At 40.1% G+C, this 26,625-nt stretch overlaps 1 protein-coding gene across 3 annotated transcripts in view; it reads left to right on the forward strand.

The window, feature by feature from the left end:
• The window catches only part of CWH43 (cell wall biogenesis 43 C-terminal homolog), a 55,923-nt gene that overhangs the window by 10,468 nt on the left and 18,830 nt on the right, over positions 1 to 26,625 (forward strand). For all 3 annotated transcript variants that reach the window (XM_057726035.1, XM_057726036.1, XM_057726037.1), the window contains 8 exons: positions 4,526 to 4,646; positions 5,008 to 5,162; positions 7,765 to 7,966; positions 11,881 to 11,969; positions 17,063 to 17,320; positions 20,387 to 20,512; positions 23,446 to 23,525; positions 25,493 to 25,598. In XM_057726035.1, the coding sequence (XP_057582018.1) occupies positions 4,526 to 4,646; positions 5,008 to 5,162; positions 7,765 to 7,966; positions 11,881 to 11,969; positions 17,063 to 17,320; positions 20,387 to 20,512; positions 23,446 to 23,525; positions 25,493 to 25,598 (1,137 nt within the window). The remainder of the gene's footprint in view (positions 1 to 4,525; positions 4,647 to 5,007; positions 5,163 to 7,764; positions 7,967 to 11,880; positions 11,970 to 17,062; positions 17,321 to 20,386; positions 20,513 to 23,445; positions 23,526 to 25,492; positions 25,599 to 26,625) is intronic.

Here is a 26,625-nt window from a genome sequence, read left to right on the forward strand (position 1 = left end):
GTGGGATCTTCCTGGACCAGGGACTGAACCCATGTTCCCTGCATTGGCAAGTGGGTTCTCAACTGCACCACCAGGGAAGTCCCTGCCTTCTGTTTTTCTGTGATCATTCCCTGAAGAAGGCAGAACATGGTTAGTGAGTGTAGTGAGTTCTGTGGTTAGCCACAAAGCTTTAGAGCTCAGAAACAGCAATGGTAAAGACCACAGGAAAATGCATCCTTTTAAAAGATGATGTCCATAGCAGCAAGGGGGGGAAGGGGGGAGGGGGGATGGGGTGGGATGAATTGGGAGATTGGGATTGCCATATATACATTACTAATAAGAAAAAAAAATCAAATTGTACACTTTAAGTATATGCAATTCATTGTATGTCAATTATATCTCAATAAAAGTTCTTAAAAAATAAAAATAAATAAAATGAAGGGGAATTGTAAAAAAATTAAAATAAAATAAAAAAGATGATGTCCATAGGAATGAAAAGACATATCAAATAACCATGAAACGTTTAGCTCTAGAAATAATAGAAATGAAATTTTCTTCTTTTTGAGTATATATAGTAACTGAGTTAAACTGCCCTTGGCTTACAGTATCCTTCTGTGAATGACTATGGCCTCCTCACACTCCTTGTTTGGCTTTACAGGAGGGATCTCATCAGTGGTACTCTTTCATTGCCTTTACTCAATGCTGCCTGTGGCTCCTTTACCTACAAAGCCACCCACCAAAAGGTTACTGGGCCAGTTTTTTATTTTTAAGTCCAGTTCTGGGCCAGTAACTTCTGGAGGCTATATTGTAATAGTAAGTAACTTTGTGGGCGGGTATGGTATTTGAGACGCTTCTTGTTGTTCCCTTTTCATCTCCTTCCTCCCTGAAAACCCCTCACCTCGAATAGAGGTAGCATTGTATTTTAGAAAGGGGAGTGGGTAGAAAAGTGACTCAGAGTTGAGGATGAAGAAGCCATTTTTTTGTCAGATGCTCTTCTAGGTAGCCACTGAGCTTTGCTGATGCTAAAGAGAGGCTGAAGTAACCCATGATTTGCCTTAAAACTCCCTTTTCAGATGCTTCTTAAGGAAATGAAACTACTTTGTTTTTAAAGAGTCCTAAGGCATTCTTACATAACTACAAAGAAGATTTGAGTGTTACATACTGTCTCACCTCTGACACCTCAGATATTTGGGTTAATTACTGTGTAGTTAACTAGTTCATACTACAATTGATTTAGGTTACTTTTGACCTTAATTATTTTGACCCACTCAAATGGCTACAATCAAAAAGATAGACAATAATAAGTGTTGACAAGGATGTGAAGAAGTTGAAACACTCATACATTGCTGGTGAGAATATAAAATGGTGCAGCTGATTTGGAAAACAGTTTGGCAGTTCCTCAAAATGTTAAACATAGTTGTCATATGACCCAACAATTCCACTCCTTGGAATGGACCCAAGAAAAATGGAAACATATGTTCACATAAGATCTGGTACACAAATGTTCATAGCAGCATTATTCACAATAGCCAAAAAGTGGAAACAACCCAAATGCCCATCAACTGATGAATGAATAAACAAAAGGCAGTATATCCATGCAATGGGATATTATTTAGCCATAAAAAGAAATGAAGCACTGATACATGTTACAACATGGATGAACCTTTTTTTAAAAAAAATTTTTATTGAAGTTTAATTGGGTTACAATGTCATGTTAGTTTTAGGTATACAGCACAGTGATTCAGTTTTACATATAATATATAATATAGTATAATATAATATATTATATTTTTTTCAGATTCTTTTTCCTTATAGATTATTACAAAATATTGAATATAGTTCCCTGTGCTATACAGTAGGTCCTTGTTGGTTATCTATTTTATATATAGTAGTGTGTATATGTTAATCCCAACCTCCTAATTTGTCTCCCCCTACTTTTCCTTTTGGTAACAGTAAGTTTGTTTTCTATGTCTGTGAATCTCTTTCTCTTTTATACATTAACTTGTATCTTTTTTTTTAAGATTCCACATACAAGTGATATCATATGATATTTGTCTTTCTCTGTTTGGCTTACTTCACTTAGTATGATAGCCTCTAGGTCTATCAACATGGATGAACCTTGAAAACATTATGTTAAGTGAAAAAAAATCAGTTGTAGAAGGCTACATATTGTATGATTCCATTTATATGAAATGTCCAGAACAGGGAAAATCCACATAGACAAGAAGTAGACCCTGGATAGAAAGCCCAGAGATAAACTATGGTCAACTAATCTATGACAAAGGAGGCAAGGATATACAGTGGAGAAAAGATAGCCTCTTCAATAAGTGGTGCTGGGAAAACTGGACAGCTACATGTAAAAGAATGAAATTTGAATACTCCCTAACACCATACACAAAAATAAACTCAAAATGGATGAAAGACCTGTAAATGTAAGGCCAGACACTATAAAACTCCTAGAGGAAAACATAGGAAGAACACTCTTTGACATAAATCACAGCAAGATCTTTTTTGACCCACCTCCTAGAGTAATGGAAATAAAAACAAAAATAAATAAGTGGGACCTAATGAAACTTCAAAGCTTCTGCACAGCAAAGGAAACTATAAGCAAGACAAAAAGACAACCCTCAGAATGGGAGAAAACATTTGCAAACGAAGCAACAGACAAAGGATTAATCTCCAAAATATATAAACAGTTCATCCAGCTCAATATCAAAAAAACAAACAACCCAATCAAAAAATGGGCAGAAGACCTAAATGGGCATTTCTCCAAAGAAGACATACAGATGGCCAAGAGGCACATGGAAAGCTGCTCCACATCACTAATTATTAGAGAAATGCAAATCAAAACGACAATGAGGTATCACTTCACACTGGTTAGAATGGGCATCATCAGAAAATCTACAGACAGTAAATGCTGGAGAGGGTGTGGAGAAAAGGGAATGCTCTTGCACTGTTGGAGGGAATGTAAATTGATACAGCCACTATGGAGAACAGTATGGAGGTTCCTTGAAAAACAAAATAGAGTTACCATATGACCCAGCAATCCCACTACTGGGCATATGCCCAGAGAACACCATAATGCAAAAAGACACGTGCACTCCAATGTTCATTGCAGCACTGTTTACAATAGCCAGGACATGGAAGCAACCTAACTGTCCATCAACAGATGAATGGATAAAGAAGATGTGGTACATACATACAATGGAATACTACTCAGCTGTAAAAAGGAACGAAATTGGGACATCTGTAGAGTCATGGATGGACCTAGAGACTGTCATACAGAGTGAAGTGAGTGAGAAAGAGAAAAACAAATATCGTATGTTAACACATATATGCGGAATCTAGAAAAATGGTACAAATCAACCGGTTTGCAAGGCAGAAATAGAGACACAGATGTGGAGAACAAACATGTGGACACCAAGTGGGGTGTTGGGGGGGGAATGAATTGGGAGATTGGGATTGCCATACATACATTACTAATGAGAAAAAAAAATCAAACTGTACGCTTTAAATATATGCAGTTTATTGTATGTCAATTGTATCTCAATAAAAGTCCTTAAAGAAAAAAGAAAAAAAAAAAGAAGTAGATTAGTGATTGCCAGGGGCTCAGAGGTGAGGGTGGGGGAAGAGAAGGAAAGAGAGTGACTGCTGATGGGTACAGGTTTCTTCTTGGGATGCTTAAAATATTCTGGAATTAGATAGTGGTAATAGTTGCACAACTTTGTAAATATACGAGGGTAAGTCAAAAAATATCTGCACTCTGGCTGTAGAATTTATTTTAGTTAACTTTTAGAAAAGACAAATACATTTTTCAACATAATCTCCTTGCTTTTCAATACACTTTGTCCATCTGTCAACAAGCTTTCGTATTCCCTCATTAAAAAATGTTTTATGCTAAGCTGCGAGACATGAATGCACCGCTGTCTTCACTTCTTCATCAGAAGTGAATCTTTGTTCTTGTAGGGCTGCTTTTAGGGGACCAAACAGGTGAAAGGCCAATGGAGCAAGATCGGGACTATAGGTGACCTTCTTTGCGACAAAATACTTTCTCCATACTGTGTACAAAGTCTAATAAATTATGGCACCAGGTACACCCTCAGACCACAAAAAACAAATCACTGCATGCTGCTCTTCTTTCATGCAAAGCACAAGTGGGGCATCCAGTTTTGCTCACACTGCAGTTACAAATGAACTGATGTAACATGTTCACACCTGCACAGCAATGACTAGGGAGACAGTAGCCTTGAATGGAAAGCTCTGATAAGACAGTGCAGCTAACAGAAGCTTTAATATAACTGGAGTGTGGATAATTTTTGACTCACCCTCATATTAAGAACCATTGAATTGTATACTTTAACACAGTGAATTTTATGATATGAATGATATCTCAATAAAAATTTTTAAAAAGATGTATTCTCACAGATATATTAACTGTTATCCTGAGTGTAAGCATGGTATCAGACACAACAGTTATCAAATGCAGATCATTGAATACCAGTGCATGATTGCCAGAAATGTTTAGCTCTCCTTAATTTGTTTGCAGGTAGCATAGCCTCCTTCGAGGCTCCAAATGCCAAACTTCGGCTCACGGTTCTTGCGCTTGGTTTGTCTTCCTCGCTGGTAGTACAAGCCGTGACATGGTGGACAGGAAGTGGTTTGCAAAGGTATGGTTCATATCTTGTGCCTATAGACAAACAAGTGTGGTCAGTAAACAAAGGGAAGGTTGGGACCAGGAGTTTCAAGATATAGTATTTACCTTGTATAAGGCCTCATTTTTCTCCTTTTCACAAAACGAGGATGTGAACATTTGCCATCAGTCTCAATAATGTTGTGAGAATGAAGGAATTATAATAAGTTGCCTAGGTAGCAGGCTATGTAAAGGCTAAGTCGTGTACCAACAAGGCTAAATTGTGTAGAGTACCAACAAGACTACTTCATATACTCCTTCTATGAATTTCTGTGAATTTCACAGGACATACTACATTGAAACCACATAAAACGTTAAAAATACTTCTGTACTTACAGGTACTTGAGAATCTGGGGATTCATTTTAGGACAGATTCTTCTTGTTGTTCTCCGCATTTGGTACACTTCACTGAACCCAATCTGGACTTATCAGATGTCCAACAGAGTGATACTGACGTTAAGTACCATCGCCACACTTGATCGCATTTACACAGGTAAGTGTAAGCCCAGTTTATTTAGGGATTTTTCCATCTTGCACAGTTTATTTACCTTTCTTATCTGAATGTAGCACATCTTGGAAAGAAAAAACTAGTCTTTCTGAACTCTATCTCCATTTCTACTTTTTCTCCCCCTGCAAGAGTAGCCGGCACAGGTAGCAGCTGTTCTCTAAGCAGAGGAGAACAGCTTTTCCTTTTCCTTGCCAACACAGAGGGTGACAATAACAGTCTGTCTCTGGCTTGCCTCAGTGCGGAGTGGGAGGGTAGACCCGGGCCTCATACTCCTTGCTGGCTTTCAGCTCTGTCTTCCTCCCCTTTCCCTGTGGACAGGACTTTCCAAGACAGGATCCTTCAGCCCTCTGCCTCCACGCTGACCCTGGTTTTTCCTTTTTTTTCTTGAGATTTATTATTTATTTATTTTTGGCTGCATTGGGTCTTTGTGGCTGTGTGCAGGCTTTCTCTAGTTGTGGCGAGCGGGGGCTACTCTTCCTTGCAGTGCACAGGCTTCTCAGTGCGGTGGCTTCTCTTGTGGCGGAGCACGGGCTCTAGGTGCATGGGCTTTGGTAGTTGTGGTGTGTGGACTTCAGTAGTTATGGCACGTCGGCTCAGTTGCTCCGTGGCATGTGGGATCTTCCCGGACCAGGGATTGAACCTGTGTCCCCTGCCTTGGCAGGTTTGTTCTTAACCACTGAGCCACCAGGGAAGTCCCCCAACAGCAGATCTTTAACACTGTGGAAAGTTATTTGTGAGTGAGGGCTGTGGGAACTGTATGGATTTGTTTGGTGTTTTTTTTTTTTTTTGGTTTGTTTGCTTTTTGCTTTCCTCATTCCCCAACAACCGCCCCCCACCCCCCCGCCACCACCCCCCATGGCCCAAGTCTGAAGATATTTAAGCTCCAAATCTGAACTTTAAAAAGAAAGGAAATCCTGCATATTCGTGCCACTTTTCACATCACCTGTCTGGAGCCGACAAGCAAACTTGGACATTTGCTTAATGTGCTAACTCAAGACTCTTCTGAAAAGAAGGGAGAAGTGTTACTAGATTCTACTTAACTTGCTCCTGGCTTTGTGTGTAACTCTCAGTGAGTCACTGTTCTTTTGTAAATACAAGGAGAAATCTCACAGATAAATGGAAGTTTAGAGGGTTTGTCTCTCCATGAACAAAGGGCTTGTATAATTCCCCCTTGGCCCCAATTTTGGCATGACATGGGGGTAGTGAGAACAGGGGGATGTCATCCATGTAGACTGGTCGAGGGGCATTGACATTAATTAGAACATTTAGAACTCGGTCTGGTGCCCTAATATATGTTTTATATTCCATAAAACGCTAATGTGTGAATAGAAACTCAGGCAGCAAATTCCACAGGTACAGCCTGATAAGGATCTGGATTCAGGGTATTGCTTACATTTCCTGACTGGACTTGTCTTCTTTCTCACCTCCTTTTTAAATTTATGTGACCCAGTTGTTGGTCCCTTCCTGCTTTTGCCCTGTGCCCCATTTACAGAATGCGACTCCTCACTGCTTCCCCAGGATATCTGATTATCCCGGGTATTTTGAGGGGTATCTTTATTGAAGATTTGCTGGGTCTTGGGGGAGGGTCACCCACCATAGTACACAGCAGTGTTATTCAGCAAATTCAGCTTAGGCGTCTCTCTTCTCCAGAGACTGTCTCCTTAGCCTCCAGGCCCTGGCCTCCTTCTGTTGTCACATCTTCTGCTCTCCCTCATCCCTACAGCTTTCAGCTCTGCTTCTCCTTCCTCTCACTCCTTTATAGGCAGAATGGCTTTCTTTCTTCTTGTGAAATCGGGCCACCAACCCCACAGGCAGACCCTAAGTTTTCTTTCTGTCCTGCAGAGGGCTTCCCAAGGTTATGAAGCATCTGCCCAACAGGCTCTCTGTTCCTGCGAAGAAATTCTCCTGCCAGCATTTTCTCCAGGTGTTCCATTTCTGTATGTGAAGTCATTAATGCAACGAACTGAGACCTCATGGTTAAACAGTCCCGGGAAGTATAGTATAGTTAAGTACACAGGTGCTGTCTAAGCTCTCTTTACCAGCTGTATGATTTTGGACAAGTTACTTGTTTTCTCTGGGCCTCAGTTTTTTAGCCTGTGAAATGGGATTAGTATTAGAGCCTGCCTCGTAAAGTGGTTGTGAAGATTAAATGAGTTCAGTAACTGCTCAGGCGATGCATGTTACCACTCTGGGAACACAGAGGGTTAGATGAGAGCCCTGTTCTTCAGCCTGGTATTCTGGAAATATTCCACTCAAGGTGGACTGCATGTGTTCCCTGAATATACCTTTCACTTTTCGTACATATATTTTAGCTCATACTGTTAATTTCACAGTATTTCACTTTAATGAAGTAAATAAATTTCTGCATTTTCAGTTGTGAAACTCCAAAATGATTTGTTCTCCCTAAACCGTTCCTGATCAAGCCTGCCTGAAATAACCTCTCCCGCTGACTATCTCCCAGCACATTCTGCTTTGGATTGGGTCTCATCTCCCCTTCTAAAGTAAGCTCCTTGAAGCCAGGTACCATTCTGTTAAGTATAGAGGGTAAATTTCCATGTAACTGACCCTTTTCTGTTTTTCATTCTAGATGGTGACTGCTGTAGACCTCAGGGGAAGAAGTCTGGCGAGGCAGCCCAGGTGATGGCTTCTAGACCGAGCTGGTTGTTGGCAGGCGCTGCCTTTGGCAGTCTCACGTTCCTTACCCACTGGATTTTCGGAGAGGTCTCTCTTGTTTCCAGATGGGCAGTGAGTGGACATCCCCATCCAGGACCAGATCCTAACCCATTTGGGTGAGTTTGGGTTTGGAAGCAATCCATAACTTGGCTAGCAGATGTAGAAATTCCCCCTGTTCGAGCAGCTAGATCTGCGCCAGCCAGATGTTTTGTATTCCTCTTTCCCTAGGTGTCAGAAACATTGCATGACATGACTGTGTACTCCGGAGATGAAGGAGCTAGAGGGGTATTTGTGCCAGTGCTGAAGGATTGCTGGGAGGTGGATGAGGGAGGACTGAGGATTGTGCATGGCTAAGCGAGAGGTTCTGGGAGCTCCTGCATGGGTGTGCTGAGGAATTCCTGCTGAGAAGAGCGTTCTCGGTGGCGGGGAAGGCATGGCCTTCCTCCAGACCCCCCCTATTACAGTTATGGGCATTGGGTGGGATGAGACCAGAGGGCCTTGATGAGAGACCAGGCTGGCAGTGTGGCAGAGCGCTTTAATCTCTGCCTCTGCGAAGGAGGGAAGCCCGGGGGATCTCTGCATCCTCTGTACTTTGGGACTTGGTCCAGCCATAGGGCACCCAAGGAGCTAGCAGTCTTTTTTTTTTTTTTAATATTTATTATTTTGGTTGCACCAGGTCTTAGTCACAGCATTCCTTACGTGTGCTTAAGGTGGGCTTCTTAGTTGTGGCATGGGAACTCTTGGTTGCGGCATGCATGCGGGATCTAGTTCCCCGCCCAGAGATCAAACCTGGCCCCCTTGCATTGGAAGTGCGGAGTCTTAACCACCGCGCCACCAGGGAAATCCCGGAGTTAGCAATCTTGAGCTTAAGTGCTGGTTCCTATGCTTGGTCCTCACTGACCCCCTCTCTACTCTTCCTGATAACCCTTTTCTCCCATGGCCGGGTCCAGCCTTCACATAAAAAGATTGCAGGAACCCTTAAAACATCTGCCTCAGGTGTCTGTTTTCTCCTAAAGTGCTGAAATTCCCACATTTGGACACACTGGCGCTTTCCCCAGTGGATGTCTGGGCACATCCCACAGGTGTCCCACACACAGCACGTCCAAGTCTGGCTCGGTAGTTTTCACTCCCCAGACATGTCCTTCCTCCTCTGGGCCTTGGTTCACTCTGTCTATATCTCCACTGTCCAAGTCAGGAACCAGGAGTCATCTTAGAATTCTGTATCTTCCTCATTTTCTGCATCTCATTTGGTATTAAGTCCAATCGATTCTAACACTTCTCTAGTCCTCTCTCCCCATCCCCCACTACATCTCCTTTGTGGACCCACCCATCTTTCATCAGGCCACTGCTCTTGTCTTCTAGCGGTCTCTCTGCAGTGTGGCCATCTCCACACTGCTCCAGAACGAGCTCTCTAAAATGCACACCTGACTCCATCACTCTTTTGCTTTAAACTTTTCAGCAGTTCGGCCCCCCGCTCCCCAAACCAGGGCATGTGAGACAGGACCTGCACCTTCACACTCACTTACTTTTTTACAGATGCTTCCTGCCTTATTGCCATGCTTCACCTGGGCTGAAATCACTTTCAGTTCCCTAGGTGTGCCAGATTGTCCCAGTCCTCCATCTGCGTGTGCTCGTCCCTGTGTCTGGGCTACCTTCTCTGCCTTGACGTCTTGGCAAACTCTTACTCACCCTTCAAAACCCAGGTCAGGCGTCTCCTCTGTGAAATCTTCTCTGATCATCCTAAGGGTTCCCTTGTGCCACAGACTACCTTGAATCCCTATCCCACCCCACTCCCTGGTACATCTCTTATTATTATTCTGTATTACAAATTGTTTATACTATAGTTATTTTATGTCCTTCATCCTTTCTAGACACTAAGCTCTTTGAGGGCAGGGAATGGGAAAAGGAACTAATACCTATGACTTCCTCTGTGTCAGGCTCTGAGTTAGGAAGTGTATGTATGTGATCTCATCCAGAATCGATATCTTTTCGATCTCGGATGTTCTAACATATTTGGGACGAGGGGAGAGAAGGAAGAAAGTCACAAAGGAAGAAAGAGGGAGGGAAGGAGTCTATTCTCATGTATTAAAGCTTCGTTTCCAAAGCTCCCATGAAAACAAGCATAAGATGTGAGGAAGAGTAACAGGAGAACTGGACCAGGAACCGAGGCCAGGCTTGAGGGCTGGAGTCCTGGTTGGCTGACAGCAACTCACCATTCAACTTTGGATCAGTTGCTGACATCCCAGGCCTTGTTTTCCTTACCTTTAAAATGAGGGTTTTCTTTTCAGACATTTTATGATTGTGTGTGCTGGAATGAGACATTGAAGGCGGAGATGCAATGCCTGAGACCAGCATTTCCCAAATTGTGTTGTGTTGTGTGGAATGCTGGTTTCTTGAGATGTTAATAGGTAATCCAAGAGAAAAAACAAACAAAACCAAACCGAAAGAGGTTTGGAAACACTGTACTTCATCTTCCTTTGCAACTCAGGAGGCACATTAGATTCATTGGGACTCTCGGGAGTTTCTTGAAACATATTCGAACATGGAATTCCTTTGTTAGAACACCTATCAACATCTCATAACAATGGTGTGTCTCAGAAGCCTCTGAGAGATGCTGCATTAGATCATCATCACCTATGACAGTCATAGTAGGAATTGCTCTCTCAAATTCTTTAGATTCTACTTAAGGGAATGGGTCATAAATCCGTTTTGAAGGGCTGAAGATGTGGGAGATGGGAGGAAGGTGAGAGAGAGGCGGAGGGGACTTTGGGAAACCAGAGGATCAGTGCAGACCACAGAGCCTGGGAGGATGAGGGAGCAGGCCACTGTCTTAGTCACATGTTCCAGCTTCCCATCAGCCCACCCCAGCACTCCTGACTCCAAAATTCTCCCTCGTCTGTAGTGCTTTCCACCTTCTAATATCCTGTGTTATTTTCTAACTGCGTTTATTGTCCGTCTCCCTCCACCACTGGAATGTGAGTGCGTGAAGGAAAGGGATCTTTGTTCACTGATGCATGCCAAGCCCCTAGAACAGAGCCTGGCACACAGTAGGTCCTCATAAACATTTGTTGGTGCCTTGGGGATAGACGGTGATCAACAGTGTCCTCGCTGGCCTTTTCTCTCTTCTGTAGACCCAGGCCATCCTTAACCTGAGCAGGTGGGGATAGGCAGGAGAGTGGCTGAGAGCCTCACTCCAGAGCCAGAGGGTCTTTTTTTGGACTCTTAATCCTACGTGGGTGACTGTGTACAATCTCCAGCAGGTTACTTAAGTGTGCTTTCCCTCAGTGTCCTCCTCTGCAAAATGGGGATAATTATCGCATTTACTTTACAGACTTGTGAGAGTTAGATGAGCTAATATATGTAAAAATCTTCAAACAGTGCCTGGTATGTAGTAAGTACTATGTTTTTTAGTTTATTTATCTTATAGCGATTTCATTGAGTGCCATATTGTAGCTTTTATTGCTGCTGGATGTTCCCCAAAAGTTTAGTTAAATTCTTTTTTTTCTTCCTCCTACAAGTTTTTGCCAGAGGGGGAAGATAATGAAATAATTTGTGGTTGTTTTCAAAAACACACAACTATTAATTATTTATCAAACTCACATCAGTCCCAGGAAGGCAGAGACTATTGATAAAAGCAGTATTGAGATCAAGAAAAGAATGAAAAGAGACACACTAAATAGAAACTATTCCCAGTGACATTTCTTTTGTCTTTGGCATAGTCATTTAAAATGTCATGTGGTTAATACGAACTATAATTTAAGAGTCTGAGAAAACTCAATTACTGTGTTTACATTGACCATGAAAGACTGCAGATATTGTTTATCTCAAGTCAGAGGTGCTTTTATGTCAATGTTCTGAATGTGTGTAATGTTGGTTCCCAATGGGCTTTAGTTATCTCATTGGTTGTTTCACACTCATATTATCTCTTGGATGTGCCGAGAAGTAGGAGATACGTTTCTGTTTTATATTTGGGACAATGGAAGAGTAACAATGTCAGATGTCCTATAACAGATCGTTTTTGTATTTACAGAGGTGCAGTTCTGCTGGGCTTGGCAAGTGGACTGATGCTTTCACCTTGTTCATGGTTTCCTGGTTCCAGTTTAGTCTGGTGGATTACAGGTGTGTGGTTTCCTGCAGAAATGCTTGTTTGTCCAATTTACTTGCAAGCGTGTGCCTCCGGAGTGGAAGGAGATGACCGTACAGCATGTGTTGGTGCTGCGCGGGGTCGTCTCACCAACTGCAGGTGTCACCACAGTTACCAGCGACTACTGACTTCAGGTCACTGCTTCCTCCTTCTTCCCTTTCCCTCTGCTTCTTAGCTGTCTTATCCCCCGACTATGCTGACAAACTCTCCCTCATCTCCTAAACGACTTATCCAGGCACAGATGTCAGTAACAGCTTTACTGACGATTTTACTGAGGAGATGGAAGGTCAGACATTGCCACGTTGCCAGACATCTTCCCCTCTCCAAGAGCTTCTCTGGTTTTCAGGAATGCCCTCCTTTGGGACTCCACAATGAAGCTCAATTTCCCTTTCTCTTTTGTGTGTAACAGTTTCGCCCCTCACTCCTCTGCCCAGCCTGGAGGTCCATGTTTGCTTATTCAAGGGCTTGGGCCCTCTCTGCCCAGTCACACCCTTTGGGATTATAGAATATTGATGGAGACTATCATATTTCCGGAGCAATCTACTTATTTTTACAATTATGACTGTTTCATTACTGTGACTGAATTATGCCACTCTTTTCCCTTCCCCTTAAAAGGCAGGAATGGTGAGAGTCAGTTTTAGTGTTAAATTAAAAAAGCCCCACTCTGTGACAGGGCAAGTACTGTGTTTGGTTTCTATGAGGAGAGATGTCCTTATGCACTGTAATTAAGCAGGTGATTCAGCGCTGAGTTTTGTACTAGATGCTGGGTGTGGGTGTGTGAGACTACACGTAGTGGTGATGGAAGATGAGGGTTAAATAACCTTGTAGGTACATTGCTATACACCCTCGGTGCCATCAGCCTTGCGTGGAAACGTATGTGTCATCCAAATAGGCTGCTGAATTCCTGAGGTTAACCAGGTCCTCGTCCTCCTGGAGCTGTGTGAGCAAACAGTTGCAGTCATGTTGAGCTGTTTTTACTTGCTTATGTATTTCCAGGTAGACATTCCATATGTGGATGCTTGTGTGAATATAATGTGGGAGTAAACTTTCTTCTCATCAGAGAAATGCCTCCTGAGATTCTGCACAAAAATAGCCAGATAACTCTGTAAATGCTGTGTGCAGTGGACATATGCAGTTCTTAATCTGTAGGCAATTAGGAAAAGGGACATGAGATGCACTGAGAGTTGTTCAGCATTTATATCATGCATTTTCTCATGGAACAGAGCAAAATGCTTATTTGGCAGGTAATTAGCTTCATTTTAAACATGGAAAAACTGAAGGCCACAGAAACATAAAGAACAGAAAAGCCGTGAACTCGTTGTTTTATGCTTATACTTATGTCCCCAGATAAGTAAGCATAGCCTCGAGAGTTAAGCCTGATTTAGTTTGACGATCTCTCTGAAGTATTAAATAAAAGGCCCTAGGGGCAAGCAGAGTTAAGGCTTCTAATGGGCTGTTTGCAGTAGAGAGGAAAGCAGGGCTGTAATTCATGAGCTCCATCTCCCTCTGATCGTCTGCTCACCTGAATTAAGTTGGAGCTCACACTTTATTATCTAGAGCTGGTGCCCACTTTTCACTGTGATTCATCTCTGGAAAACAGCTCATAAAGTAGAGTGTAGAAAAAGAAATCGTATTTTTTTATTGTACAGTTAAGTCCCAGCCGGGTCCCAGTATGAAATTAATTATGGCAGTGACTAATAGAATTTCCCAAATGCAAAGATACAGGAACGTTAGATCTTGATGGCAATTAAATTAGTGAAATCAAAGTTCTATTTAAAAAGACATAAATGGGACTTCCTACGTGACACAGTGGTTAAGAATCAGCCTGCCATTGCAGGGGGCATGGGTTCGATCCCTGCTCCAGGAAGATCCCACATGCCATGGAGCCTGAGCCCGTGCACCACAACTATTGAGCTTGCGCTCTAGAGCCCATGAGCCACAACTATTGAGCCCATGTGCTGCCACTACTGAAGCCCGTGCGCCCCAAAGCCCGTGCTCTGCAACAAGAGAAACCATCTCAGTGAGAAGCCCGCACACCAATGAAGAGCAGCCCCTGCTCGCCGCAACTAGAGAAAGCCTGTGTGCAGCATCAAAGACCCACCGCAGTCAATAAATAAATTAATTAATTAACAAAATAAAAATAAAAAATACAAAGACATAAATGTACTAAATGCATTGATAGGACCCCAGTGGACTAAACAGTGTGCTTACAGTTTTATTGTATGAAAAACTTGTTCTGTTGAAAATGAACGTTAGTTATTATAAATATCATTGGAATAGTCAATTACCATGAATTCTGCTTCATGTCTTAGATGTTGTAAAGATTTGGGAGGGATTATTTGGGGACCCAGTCTCAAACAAAAAATAGTTATATAGTGAAGCTATATAGTGAAGAGAAGAAGACAAAGTAACAGTGTAACATGTGCTACCACTGGTGTACAAAAAGGGAAGTACACACACATGCATTTTTCTTCCTGCGCACAGACTATCCCTGGGAAGAGACAGAAGAAGATGCTAACATTGGTGGCCTTCACTAAGGGGAACTAGTAGGCGACAGGGGACAGAGGGACTCTTTTTTACCTTTCAGATTTTGTATTGAATTTACAACCTATTTAGAAGTACAGTTTTAGTGTATTTAAAAATATGTAGCCTGTTTAAAAATAAAAACTAAATTAAAAGTGAAAGGGATAACAGTGGAGGGAAATTTGAAGAGATGTTTTCTTTCCCTTCAGATAATTCTTTGTAGTGAGACAGACACAAATGAAGTCATTTTGATATCTTTAGATTAAAATATCAAATTAGGACTCATTCTTTTGAAAAATAGTCATTGTAAGCTGGTAAACAGGAAAAGTTCCCTCTCCCTGATAAAAAAAATGAAAATCAAAATATGCCATGACTTTCATCATTAATTTGGTAAAGATTTTTAGAAAGAAATGCTTTTGGCAGAGTTCAAAAGGTGGGACTTCTGGCAGGGTTTCTGGAGGAAGTAAGAACTGGTATAACCTCTAAGGAAAGCAGTTGACCACAAGTATTGACTCTTTAAAATGCTTTTGCCTCTTGACACAGGAGTTGTACATCTAAGAATCTTTCTAAGAATTATTTTAAGGAAATAATCAGACATGTACCAAGAGATTAATTGACAGAGAAAGATGTTCCTCACAGTGTTCGAAGCTTCCTAAGTGGCCAACAATAGGAAAATGGTTGCTTATTTTTGTGTGTATTTATCCAGTGGAAGAGTATATGTACAGGGACTTCCTGGTGGTGCAGTGGTTAAGAATCTACCTGCCAAGGGTTTGATCCCTGGTCTGGGAAGATCCCACATGCCTTGGAGCAACTAAGCCCGTGGGCCACAATCACCGAGCCTGTGCTCTACAGCCTGCAAGCCACAATTACTGAGCCTATGTGCAACAACTACTGAAGCCCCCGTGCCTGGAGCCTGTGCTCCACAACAAGAGAATCCACTGCGCTGAGAAGCCCTCGCACCACAAGAGTAGCCTCTGCTCACCACAACTAGAGAAAGCCCGCGTGCAGCACTGAAGACCCAATGCAGCCAAATAAATAAAAATAAAATAAATTTTTAAAAAAATGTAAAAAAAGAGTAATGTACATAAACATGTTTTAGAAGGAAAACATTAATTTAATTAATTAATTAATTAAAGAGATGTTCTTAACATAATGTCCTAGAAAAAGCAGAATATAATCCTCAATATGTGGTATGATTCCATTTGTGTAAAAATACTTCTGTATATACACAGAAAAAGACATAGAGGAAGTACATAGGAGTATTAGCTGGGATCACCTCATCTCAGTCCTAGGCGACCCTTAACTGTTTCTTCACAGTTCTGTATTTTAAAAATTTCTTCAGTGAATAGGCATTATGTTTGTTTATTTCAAAATGAAAAAAACCTTTTTTTGTCATTAAAATAATTGTTGTCATACCTAAGATTCTGAAGCTCTAACTATGGAGTTAAAATCTGTGGGGTGTAGAGGACCCTGGAGTCTGGTTCTCATCTACATCTGAGTGGTGTTCTTTTAGAAGTGGGGAGGTATAGACAGTCACATGGCATTGTCCCGTGATGGTGCAAGTAGAACTCACTGATGGATGAGCACCATGGGGCACTAAGAAGCTGGCTGTATCCTCTTCCTGGAGTTCTTGCCCCAAGAAGTGAGGATGCTGCTGTAGACATCCTTGAAGGGTGGGTCGCTGTTACACAACATTGACTGAAATGTCCAGTGTCTAGAGAACGTCATATTCTCTGCAAAGGTGTTATATTGATGGCTCCAAAAAGGGGTGCTGTAAGACCCTGCTGTGCTGCTGTCTCAAAGTGGATTTCATAGGAATATGGAGAAATGTTACATTCCCTCAGATTTGGCTCAACAAATTAGCAAACATTTACTAAATGCTGTGCACCAGGCAGATCGCACAGCCCCCCAACACCTCCAAGGCTGTTGGGTGAATGAATGAACTGCCTGCAGAACTGTAAAGCGGTGAGTCTACAAATGCAGTCTCAGTCACAGCTTCTTTGGGGGCTGTGGGGTTGGGAAAGTCAACTTATTTATTGGGGGAAGAGGGGAAGCATTTAAACTCCTTTAGAAAGTTTCTTAACAAAAATCTTCTAGAAACCACACTGACTCTACATATTTTCTAATGTCCTAGATCTGGCTGGTTAAATTAAATGATCATATTTTTGGTATTATGGGTAATTTCCTTCTTTTTTTCAGTTTTTGCTGCAAGGATCTAACACAAATAACCTAAAAATGCCTTCTTCTCTCCTGCTGTTCTTCCTGAAGAAACAGCACTGGACTGAGATTTATTGGACCCATGTTCCACCTCCAGTTGTGCAAGTAACTAGCTGTGTACCTTGAGAAAAGCATGTTAACCTTGCCAAGACCTTAGTTTCTCATCAGTCTAGAAATTTAATGAGCATGCCCCTAAGGTCCCTTCTGGTTCTAAAGAGCTATAAATCGGTCGTCCTATAAGCTTCTTCTTCTTCTTTTTTTTTTTAAGAAAATGGAAGAGACTGTTACTGCCTTCCTGTCTGATTGTTCTTCTGTCTCTCACCCACAGGAGTGACCTCAGCGGCGGGTCTCCTTTACCTGCCCACGTGGGCAGCTGCTGTCTCTGGCTGTGTGCTCGCCCTCTTCACAGCGTCCATGTGGCCTCAAGTGCTTGGGCACCTTATTAGCTCAGGGTCAAGCCCTGGGAAAGCCATGACCACTGCCATGACATTTTATCTTCTAGAAATGTTTTTCTGTGCATGGTGCACGGCTTTTAAATTTGTCCCAGGAGGCGTGTACGCTAGAGAAAGATCTGATGTGCTTTTGGGTGAGTACATTTGAAAGGCCTGGATTCAAGTAACTACTCAAAAATTCCCTTCAGGACTGATTAGGATTTAGCATTTTACATGACTGATTAAAATAAATAGGATGATCTTGCCTTTCTTACTGAAATAGACTCTTTTGGTTAAAAGAAAAAAAAACACGGAGGAATGTCTAAATTACTATTTAAAAAGAAATTTCTTAATTAATGAGTTTCAGTAATATTTATTACTGCAAAGGCCTTGGAAGTGAATAGCTGTGAAAAAAACAAGTTCAATCCATAACAAGGTATAAAAGAGGTCCATGTAACACTGTAGTATATGATATGTAAGGAAAAAAACATGAGCATGGTGCTTATATTGCTATGTTGATGGTAGGCTTGTAAACATACATAGAAGTGTGATTTTTTTTTTTTTTTTTGGTTCCCCTGAATTTTATGTGTGGTTTTTATTTACCCTCTTTTTACCAATAAAATAGATTTTGCATATGTGAATCTTAGTGTAAATGATAAATTCTCAAATTGTAGAGTACATATCTTCCATTTCCGTGGTTATGAACTTATGTACCAAAATTAAAATTTCATAAACTTAGCTCAGTTTAATATTTCAGAAATTGTCTTCTGGCAATCATGAAATTACTGATGTGTACCAGACAGACGCAGACCAAATGTTGCCTGTTGTTTTAGTTTAAGTAAAACATGTCGAATGCCTCCAGGATAAAATCTTTGAAAAACTGCAGAGACAAAACATGTTAATGGGGATTCAGTTCTTGTTTGTTCACACATTTTTCCACTCGTTCATTCATTCATCAGAAAATTACTGCACCCCTGCGATGGTCCAGGCACAGTGCCAGTTGTGGGGGATTTGAGAGACATAGGGTCCTGCCCACCTGGAGCTTCCCTGTAGTGGGGGAAACACCACACATCAGATCAGACACGTTCCTAGGGGGTTACAGCTGGGCTGAGTGGCGCACAGAAGTCTGGGCTTCTACTTGTGTTTGTCTGCAGTTCCTCCTTGTGCCGTTGGAATACATCCAACCACCCTGTACATTTTCACATAAACTTTTCTATTCTATGAGCTAGACATTTGTCAGGACAGGCTGATTTGGAAGAGCTATTTTTCAATTAAGTGAAATATTTTAAAAGTTAAAAACAACCTTTGAGGATTTGCTATTTCTGGAAGACATCCAAGCTATCAGCTGATCAGAAACATACATTGCTTCATTTCCTCTGTGATAACCTTGGCTTTGCGAACTTGGTATTTCTTCTGATTTCTTTCAGGTGTGTGTACTCTGTCCTGCTCTATCTTCCTGTCCAATGCCCTGCTTTTTTCTTACTCCAGCTTGCTTGGGGGTCTGCCATGTGGAGCAAACAAACGAAAGTAAGAGCCATTCTCATCATCAGAAAATCTATAAGCAGTAAATGCTGGAGAGGGTGTGGAGAAAAGGGAATGCTCTTGCACTGTTGGTGGGAATGTAAATTCATACAGCCACTATGGAGAACAGTATGGAGGTTCCTTGAAAAACTAAAAATAGAATTACCATATGACTCAGCAATCCCACTACTGGGCATATACCCAGAGAACACCATAATTCAAAAAGACACATGCATCCCAATATTCATTGCAGCACTATTTACAATAGCCATGTCATGGAAGCAACCTAAATGCCCATCAACAGATGAATGGATAAAGAAGATGAGGTACATACATACAATGGAATATTACTCAGCTGTAAAAAGAAATGAAATTGGGACATTTGTAGAGACATGGAAGGACCTAGAGACTGTCATAGAGAGTGAAGTAAGTCAGAATGAGAAAAACAAATATCGTATAGTAATGCATATATGCAGAATATAGAAAAATGGTACAGATCAACCAGTTTGCAAGGCAGAAATATAGACACAGATGTAGGGAACGAACATATGGACACCAAGTGGGGAAAGCGGGGAGGGGTTGGGGGAGATGAATTGGGACATTGCATTACTAATAAGAAAAAAAATATCAAATTGTACACTTTAAATACACGCAGTTTATTGTATGTCAATTATATCTCAATAAAAGTTTTTAAAAAAATAAATTAGAAAACAGCAAAAACAAAAAAAAGAAAGTAAGAGCCATTCTAAACATGTATTTCTTTCTTTAGAATGTTATGAATAATGGGAGTTTTTAGTTCCTTCTCGCTACTTATGGATTGCAGAAATCGTGCTTTATTACAACTTCAAACAATTAAGAATTCTTTTTAGTAAGAGTGACATTATGTTGATAAGGCCACAAAAACTGAGGAACATTGGTAATGTTCAGGGTAGCTTCGAGAAAAATCTGTATTAGATCAGAAACTAGTTCTAAATGTATTGCCTAGGTTTCTCCTGTTATTTCCTGGAAATTGCATGTAACTGTTTTTTTTTAGCCTTCCACCTAAGTATAGATTTTACTAGACATGCCCTAATTTATATATTGTTCAATCACACCTCTGTTTCCATTCTCATTACATGCAGTGTTAGAAGTATGTAGACTTCACCTCTAAGCTGGAATGTACCCCAGTTGAGCTCATCTTTCTTGGCCCAGTGTGAGTTCCAGCGTGCATCCTCTGTGTAGACCCACAGTCCAGGCCAGAACTGTGCCACAAACACTGCCTGATTAAGAACCTGCATATCCTCCTCTTGTGCTCCTCAACTCGGTGCCTGTGGTCCCTTCAGTGGAGAAGACTGTCTCTAAGGCAGTCCAGAAGGCTGCTTTCTCCGGTCCCCACCCTTCCCTGCATGATCAATAGTCAGTGACCAACACCATTGCCAGCCTAACAATTAGCAAACACTCAGGGAATTAAAAGAAACCCCTCATCAGAAAACGGTTGGGGTCTTTTAATGTAAAGCATAATTTCTAGAACCCTACCTGATTTCTTATTATCATCCTAATACTCAAAAGTAATACTGCAGTAATTACTTAGGTACTGAGATAACTCAGTAACTGAATTTTCAGGATATGTGCATTTAAATTAAATCTAGGCTCCTGGAATTTACCATTAGAAGGATTTTTGGATTAAAATGTAATATATTCATCTTTTTTTTTTAAACCAGGGACAGTGATGCTAATTATTGGGCTGAATATGCTATTTGGTCCCAAGAAAAGCCTTGATTTTCATCTTCAAACAAAAAACAGTCCTACAGTGCTTTTCAGAGAGAGTGAAAAATACATGAAACTTTGTGAGTATAGTTTTGCTTTATATTTTAAAGCATTTTATTATAAACATAAGTTTTCAAACATATGAGATTAAAAAGCATAATGAACCTTCATGTACCCTTTAACCCAGTTCCAACAATTATCAACATTTTACCAATGTTATTAATACCTATCTTCCTTTTTTTTTTTTTTTTTTTGGTAAAATAAAGCAAATCTGTGATATTGTGTCATTTCAACCATAAATACTCTGTATTAGTTTTGTTTCACTTCTAACATAGATTTAACAGGTAGGATTCCCAAAATATTTTATAATGGTTGAGACTATTTCATTTCTTGTTCTTTTTTTGGAGATTAAATATGTTAATGTTTGGAATACTGATGAGCTAGAAACTCAAACATGAAATTAGTTTACTGTTCAGTCTGACATCTCAAAATATACTAGACTGAATAAAAATGTTCATTGAATGTGTAACATTTGAAGATAATGTATTAGGATACAATATACTGCAAAACTACATAGTATTATGTAGAATACAAACACATAAAAACTGGTCTCTACCCTCAATGACTTGTTGCTTTACTAGAGAATCAGAATATTATGGTGTAAGGAGCTAAAAAAACCAATTAAGCTAAATAAAATTTTAATATATTTCTAAAAGAAATGTCATAAAGCAGTTTAAGATCAATATATAAATACCTTCATATATGTTCCATCATAATTTGACAACATTATATTAAAGTTTAGGAGGAAAATTTAAATTTAGGTGGGGATTGTTGTTGTTGTTGCAGTGGTGGTGTTCTTATACCTTGAAATCAGGATCTGGCAACTTTTGTTTGTTTTAATCCTGATAATCTTTGTCTTTTTTATTACTATTATTATTAAATTATTTAATTCATTCATCAAATTGAGGCATTTGAAACAATTTATTTACACAGTTGTTTAGAAAGCTTTGTATGATTTTTAAAAACAAGCTTTATGTATTTTTTTTAGAGCCATTTTTGGTTCACAGCAAAACTGAGCATAAAGTACAGAGATTTCCCATAGTACCCTCTGAGCCCACTTACACACAGCCTCCCTCCCCTACTAGCAACATGCCCTACCAGGAGGGTACATTTATTACAACTGATGAACCTACGATGACATATCACTACCACCCAAAGCCCTTTGTTTACTTTAGGGCTCATTCTTGCTATTGTACATTCTGTGGTTTCTGACAAATATACAATGATGTGTATCCACCATTATAATATCATACAGAGTAGCTTCACTGCCTTAAAAACCCTCTGTGCTGTACCTGTTCATCCCTCCCTGCCCCTAACAATGGCAATGACTGTTTTTTTTTTTTTAATTCATAGATTTTATTTTTCAGAGCCGTTTTGGGTTTACAGACAAATTGAGCAGAAAGTGTGGCGTTCCCACTATGCCCCCTCACACTCCCACGTCTTCTGTTTCCACCATTATTAATATCTTGCATTATTATGGTACATTTATTACAGTTGATGAGCCAATATTGATACATTATTATTAACTAAAGTCCACAGTTTATATTAGAGTTCACTCTTTTTTATGTGTTCTGGGGATTTTGACAAATATATAATGACATTTATACAGTGTCATACAGAGTAGTTTCACCCGTCATAAATATCCCATGTGCTCAACCAGTTCATCCTTCCCTCCTTCTTCCAGACCCTGGCAACTACTGATCTCCTTACTGTCTCTATTGTTTGCTTTTACCGGAATGTCAATCTTTGTCTTTTAACTGGAAAATGTAATTTATTTTTGTTGTGATTTCCCTTGTATTATGATTTATTTCCATCATTTTACTTTGTTTTTGCTTTTTCTACTTTCTCTAGGTGTATTTTTTCCTTTTTTTACTTCTTGCTTTTGCATTGATTGTGTTTTTCTCTTTTTCTTATCCTTCTCTCCACTCCTCTTTCTAGGTTGGAAATTATACCTTCAATTTCTAGTTTTTCGGTAGTTGGTTATTTTTTTCTCGGAACATTAAAGATATTATTCCCATTGTCTGACTTCCATTGTTGCTTTTGGGAAGTCAGCCATCAGTGTAATCTTTACTCTTTTGAAGATACTCTGTCTTTTTTCTCTGCCAGCTCTTTGTTTTGGTGTTCTGAGTTTCACTGTGATATATCTGGATGTGGGTCTAGCCCCTCCCTTATTTGTGAGTGTTTGGGCCTTTTGTATCTGAATAGTCATGTTCTTTTTATCAGTTCTGGAAAATTCTCAGTATTATTTTTGCAAATATTATCTCTTTCCTGTTCTTTCTCTTCTTTCCTTTTTGACTCCAGTTAGATGTCTGTTGGATCTTCTTATTCTTTTTCACGTCCCTAAACCTCTTTCATATCCTCTACCTTTGTTTTTAAGCTGCCTCTTGCACTAATTCTCTATTAAGTTTTCTCTAATCTGCTTCTTATCTTGTCCATTGAGTTTCTAGTTTCAATTATTATAATTATTATATAACTTTATTTCTAGAAGTCTAATTTCTTTATAGAGGTCCCTGTCCATTAATTTAATCTCATATTTCTTAGTTATCCCAATGAACATCCTCTTTTATTTTTCTAAACATGTTAAGCATGCTTACTTTATATTCTGATTCTAAAATTTTTAATATCTGAAGTATTTTGGGTTTGATTCAGCAGGGTGTTTTGCTACGGTTCCTGCTCATGGAGACTTGTTTTCTTGTATATTATTTCTTGTATATATTTGTAATTCATTATTTTTTAGTTCATGGTTCTTGGAACATTTTTAGGGAAGCTTCTTTGAAACCTGAGTTTAAAGTATGGGTTATATATGCATGTCACACATTAAAATTAACCCAGGAACTAGACATTTCCCCTTTGCATAAACCCTAGGCTAATAAATTCAATATTTTCATAAAATTAATTTTTTTAAAAAAAGGAAACAGTTTCTTCTAAACAATTACTTCTGTTTTCTGTTTAGTTTTGTGGCTGCTTGTTGGTGTGGGGTTGTTGGGATTAGGACTACGGCATAAAACCTATGAGAAGAAATTGGGAAAAGGGGTAAGTCATTAAAAGTTTTGATATAGAATTTTATATGATATAGGGCCTACAAAGTACAGAAAGAAGTTCTGATTTTATTTTTCTTGCAATGGAAGCCACCAGTATATATTACATGCAGGAGCATGAAGAAACATGATATGTATTAATTTGGCTGCTCTGTGAAGAATGGATTGTAGAGTGGAAGCAGGGAGATAAGTTATGAGGCTTTTTCAGTTGTCCAAGAGAGAGACCCTGGAAGTTTGGATGGAGGCCATGGCCCTGGAATTGGAGAGGAGTGGACAGACTTAAAATATAGTTTGAAAGTAAAGCTGATAGGAGTTGCTGATGGATTAGATGTTGCTGAATGAAAAGAAGGAAAGAATTAAGGATGACTTCTACGTTTTTGGCGTGAGCTACCAGATGGAGGGTGGTGGCATTTACTGACTTGGGAATAATGAAAAAAAGCAGGTTTTCGAGTGATGAGAGCCAGAGTTAATCATAGGTATGTAGTTATGTGAAGAGGTATAACTTGATGAGTATAATTGTGCCTCTTGAAGTCTCTCTTGATGGTTCTGTTCTCTTTATAGGACATTCGGTAAACTCAGTAATCTTTCTTGCATGGAGATGAGATTCCCAGCTTGCTGCTGTAGCACATTGAGCTGATTAGGTTAAGTGCTGGCCTTCCTATGCAAAGAGGTGGTACTTATCCTTCTCTCAGCCTGAACTTATTTGTTCCACTCTGAGTTGTTTTTTTTTTTCAGTTGTGGTGATAGAGTTGGTCTAATCTGGCCATACTCTTTCACAGGATCCCTGTTGTTGATCCGTTGGTATTAGTTTGAAATAGATGGTTAGGGTTGGGCACTGCATTCTCTGATTGGGCCCATGGACTCAAAAGAGGACTCTTCAGAGGGTGCTGTGCTCCTGAACCTTGGCCTTGCCAGTGCAGTGGGGAGCAACATCATGTATAACTCGGAGCTGGCAGACCACTGTAAATATGGTAAAGGACTCTGCGTGTTCCTCTGTGATCTCATTCTCTGCTGTGAGGGTAACCTCTCCCTGCATAGGCTTGTTATCATGTTCATGCATTTTTTTAATATTGTTACTACACATGACATATCCCTAGACAATACTGTATTTTTCCATGTTTTTAACTTTATTTAAATAACATCTGACATATATATTTTGCAACTTAATTTTTTATTTAAAATAATCCTGGTGAGATTCATCCATATGGAAATATGTAGCCCTAATTCATTTATTAGGGCTGTGTAGTATTCCATTATATGTATAATCTTTTTTTTCTTTTTTTTAAAAATTAATTAATTTATTTTATTGGTTGTGTTGGGCCTTCTTTGCTGTGCACGAGCTTTCTTTTTAGTTGCAGGTGAGTGGGGGCTACTCTTCGTTGTGGTGCACGGGCTCCTCATTGCTGTGGCTTCTCTTGTTGTGGAGCACGGGCTCTAGGCACGTGGGCTTCAGTAGTTTCAGCACATGGGCTCAATAGTTGTGGCTCACACGCTCTAAAGCGCAGGCTCAATAGTTGTGGTGCATGGGCTTAGTTGCTCCGCGGCATGTGGGATCTTCCTGGAGCAGGGATTGAACCCATGTCCCCTGCATTGGCAGGCGGATTTTCAACCACTGCACCACCTAGGAAGCCCAATCTTTTTTTTAAATTCATTTTCCTATTTTTCCTATTGAAACAACAGCCAGGTTGTTCCTAATTTTTTGCTATTGTAAACAATGCTTATTGTAAATATCACTTTCCAAACATCCCTTCTAACTTCCAAGCTTAAGCTAGAAATTCACAGATTTATTATAAAATACCAACTAGCAAATATCTCCTTATTATTATGCATTACCTGTGGGCGAATGCCTAAAAAATATCCTTTGCTGAAATATGAATTTTGATAGAGAGAGGTGGAGAAGAGTGGGTCGCTGAAACTGCCATTGTTCAGTCATCCTAAATTATCATTAAAACAATTCCTCAGGCACCAACCACAGAGGTCTCTGCCGCCATCTGGCCTTTCAGGTTTGGCTTTGACAATGAAGGATGGTCTAATTTAGAAAGATCAGCTCAACTGCTCAATCAAACAGGTGAGTCTTACTGAAATTAGTTCCAGGTTTTGAGAAACTCCTACTGTTACTTTTATTTTGAGCAAGATCATAAGTAATAGGAGGAGGGTTTGCTGGGTCATAAACAAATCTCTTACAAAGGCTTGACTTTGGTGGGCTGCTGCAGGAGGGTTAAGCTTGTGTAACCACATCTGTGTTTGCCTGAGAGCAATTAATTCAGTTGATTCTGAACAAAGTCTCATACTGGGTATCTGCAGGAGCATCTTGTCATGCCTTTGCTCTTGGAAATGTCCCTGCTGCTGGCTCCTGTCACTTGGGAACCCACTGTTGGGGACCAGAAAACTGTAAGATTGAAAGGCAGAATGGATTGGAGTGATGCTCATTTGCAAAGCAAATTGCTTTCAAGAGCCCGAGGGCCAATCTGATTTGTTGCTGTGCCCTGGGATGCTCATCTTTAGATGAAGCATCCTTTAAAATATGTGGGTGTTTGGTTCTTAGATCAACTACGTGGAGCATGGAGCAAGACTTAAAGGGCTAAACTGCTCTAGTTATTCCTAATGAGAAGCACGTCTCCTGAGAAAGAGCTGAGGGTCTGCCACTAAGAAATTTCTCTGGCCCTTAGTCCTTTCGTCCTGATTATAGGCCTCTGAGGCACATCTGACCTGGGTATCTGAACAAACTTACTTCTGTGTCAATACCATGGAGGTGTTTGCCCAGGAATAAAATGCTACTGTATACTCTGTTGTTTCTGAACATAAATTGGATATTTGAGAAAAGTATTAAGCTTATTTGAAAATTTGGGAACAATATTAATATTTGAAAATTTAGAAAAGTTATGTTTTTATCCTTTCCCGTATTTCCTCAAGGTGTCCCATGGTAATTACATTCTAAATATGATAAAAATATTTTACAGCTCAGATTTGAACCAGTTCACTTTAGTAACTCATTAGGAATTACTTTGTTTTTTGATTTATGAGGAAAGGCAGAGGATGAAAGAATGAAGTTTTGCTAATTGTTTTTACATTGCTGTGGTTAATCACGGTGTGCA

Source organism: Hippopotamus amphibius, chromosome 3, assembly GCF_030028045.1.
Source record: "Hippopotamus amphibius kiboko isolate mHipAmp2 chromosome 3, mHipAmp2.hap2, whole genome shotgun sequence".
Lineage (NCBI taxonomy): Eukaryota > Metazoa > Chordata > Mammalia > Artiodactyla > Hippopotamidae > Hippopotamus > Hippopotamus amphibius.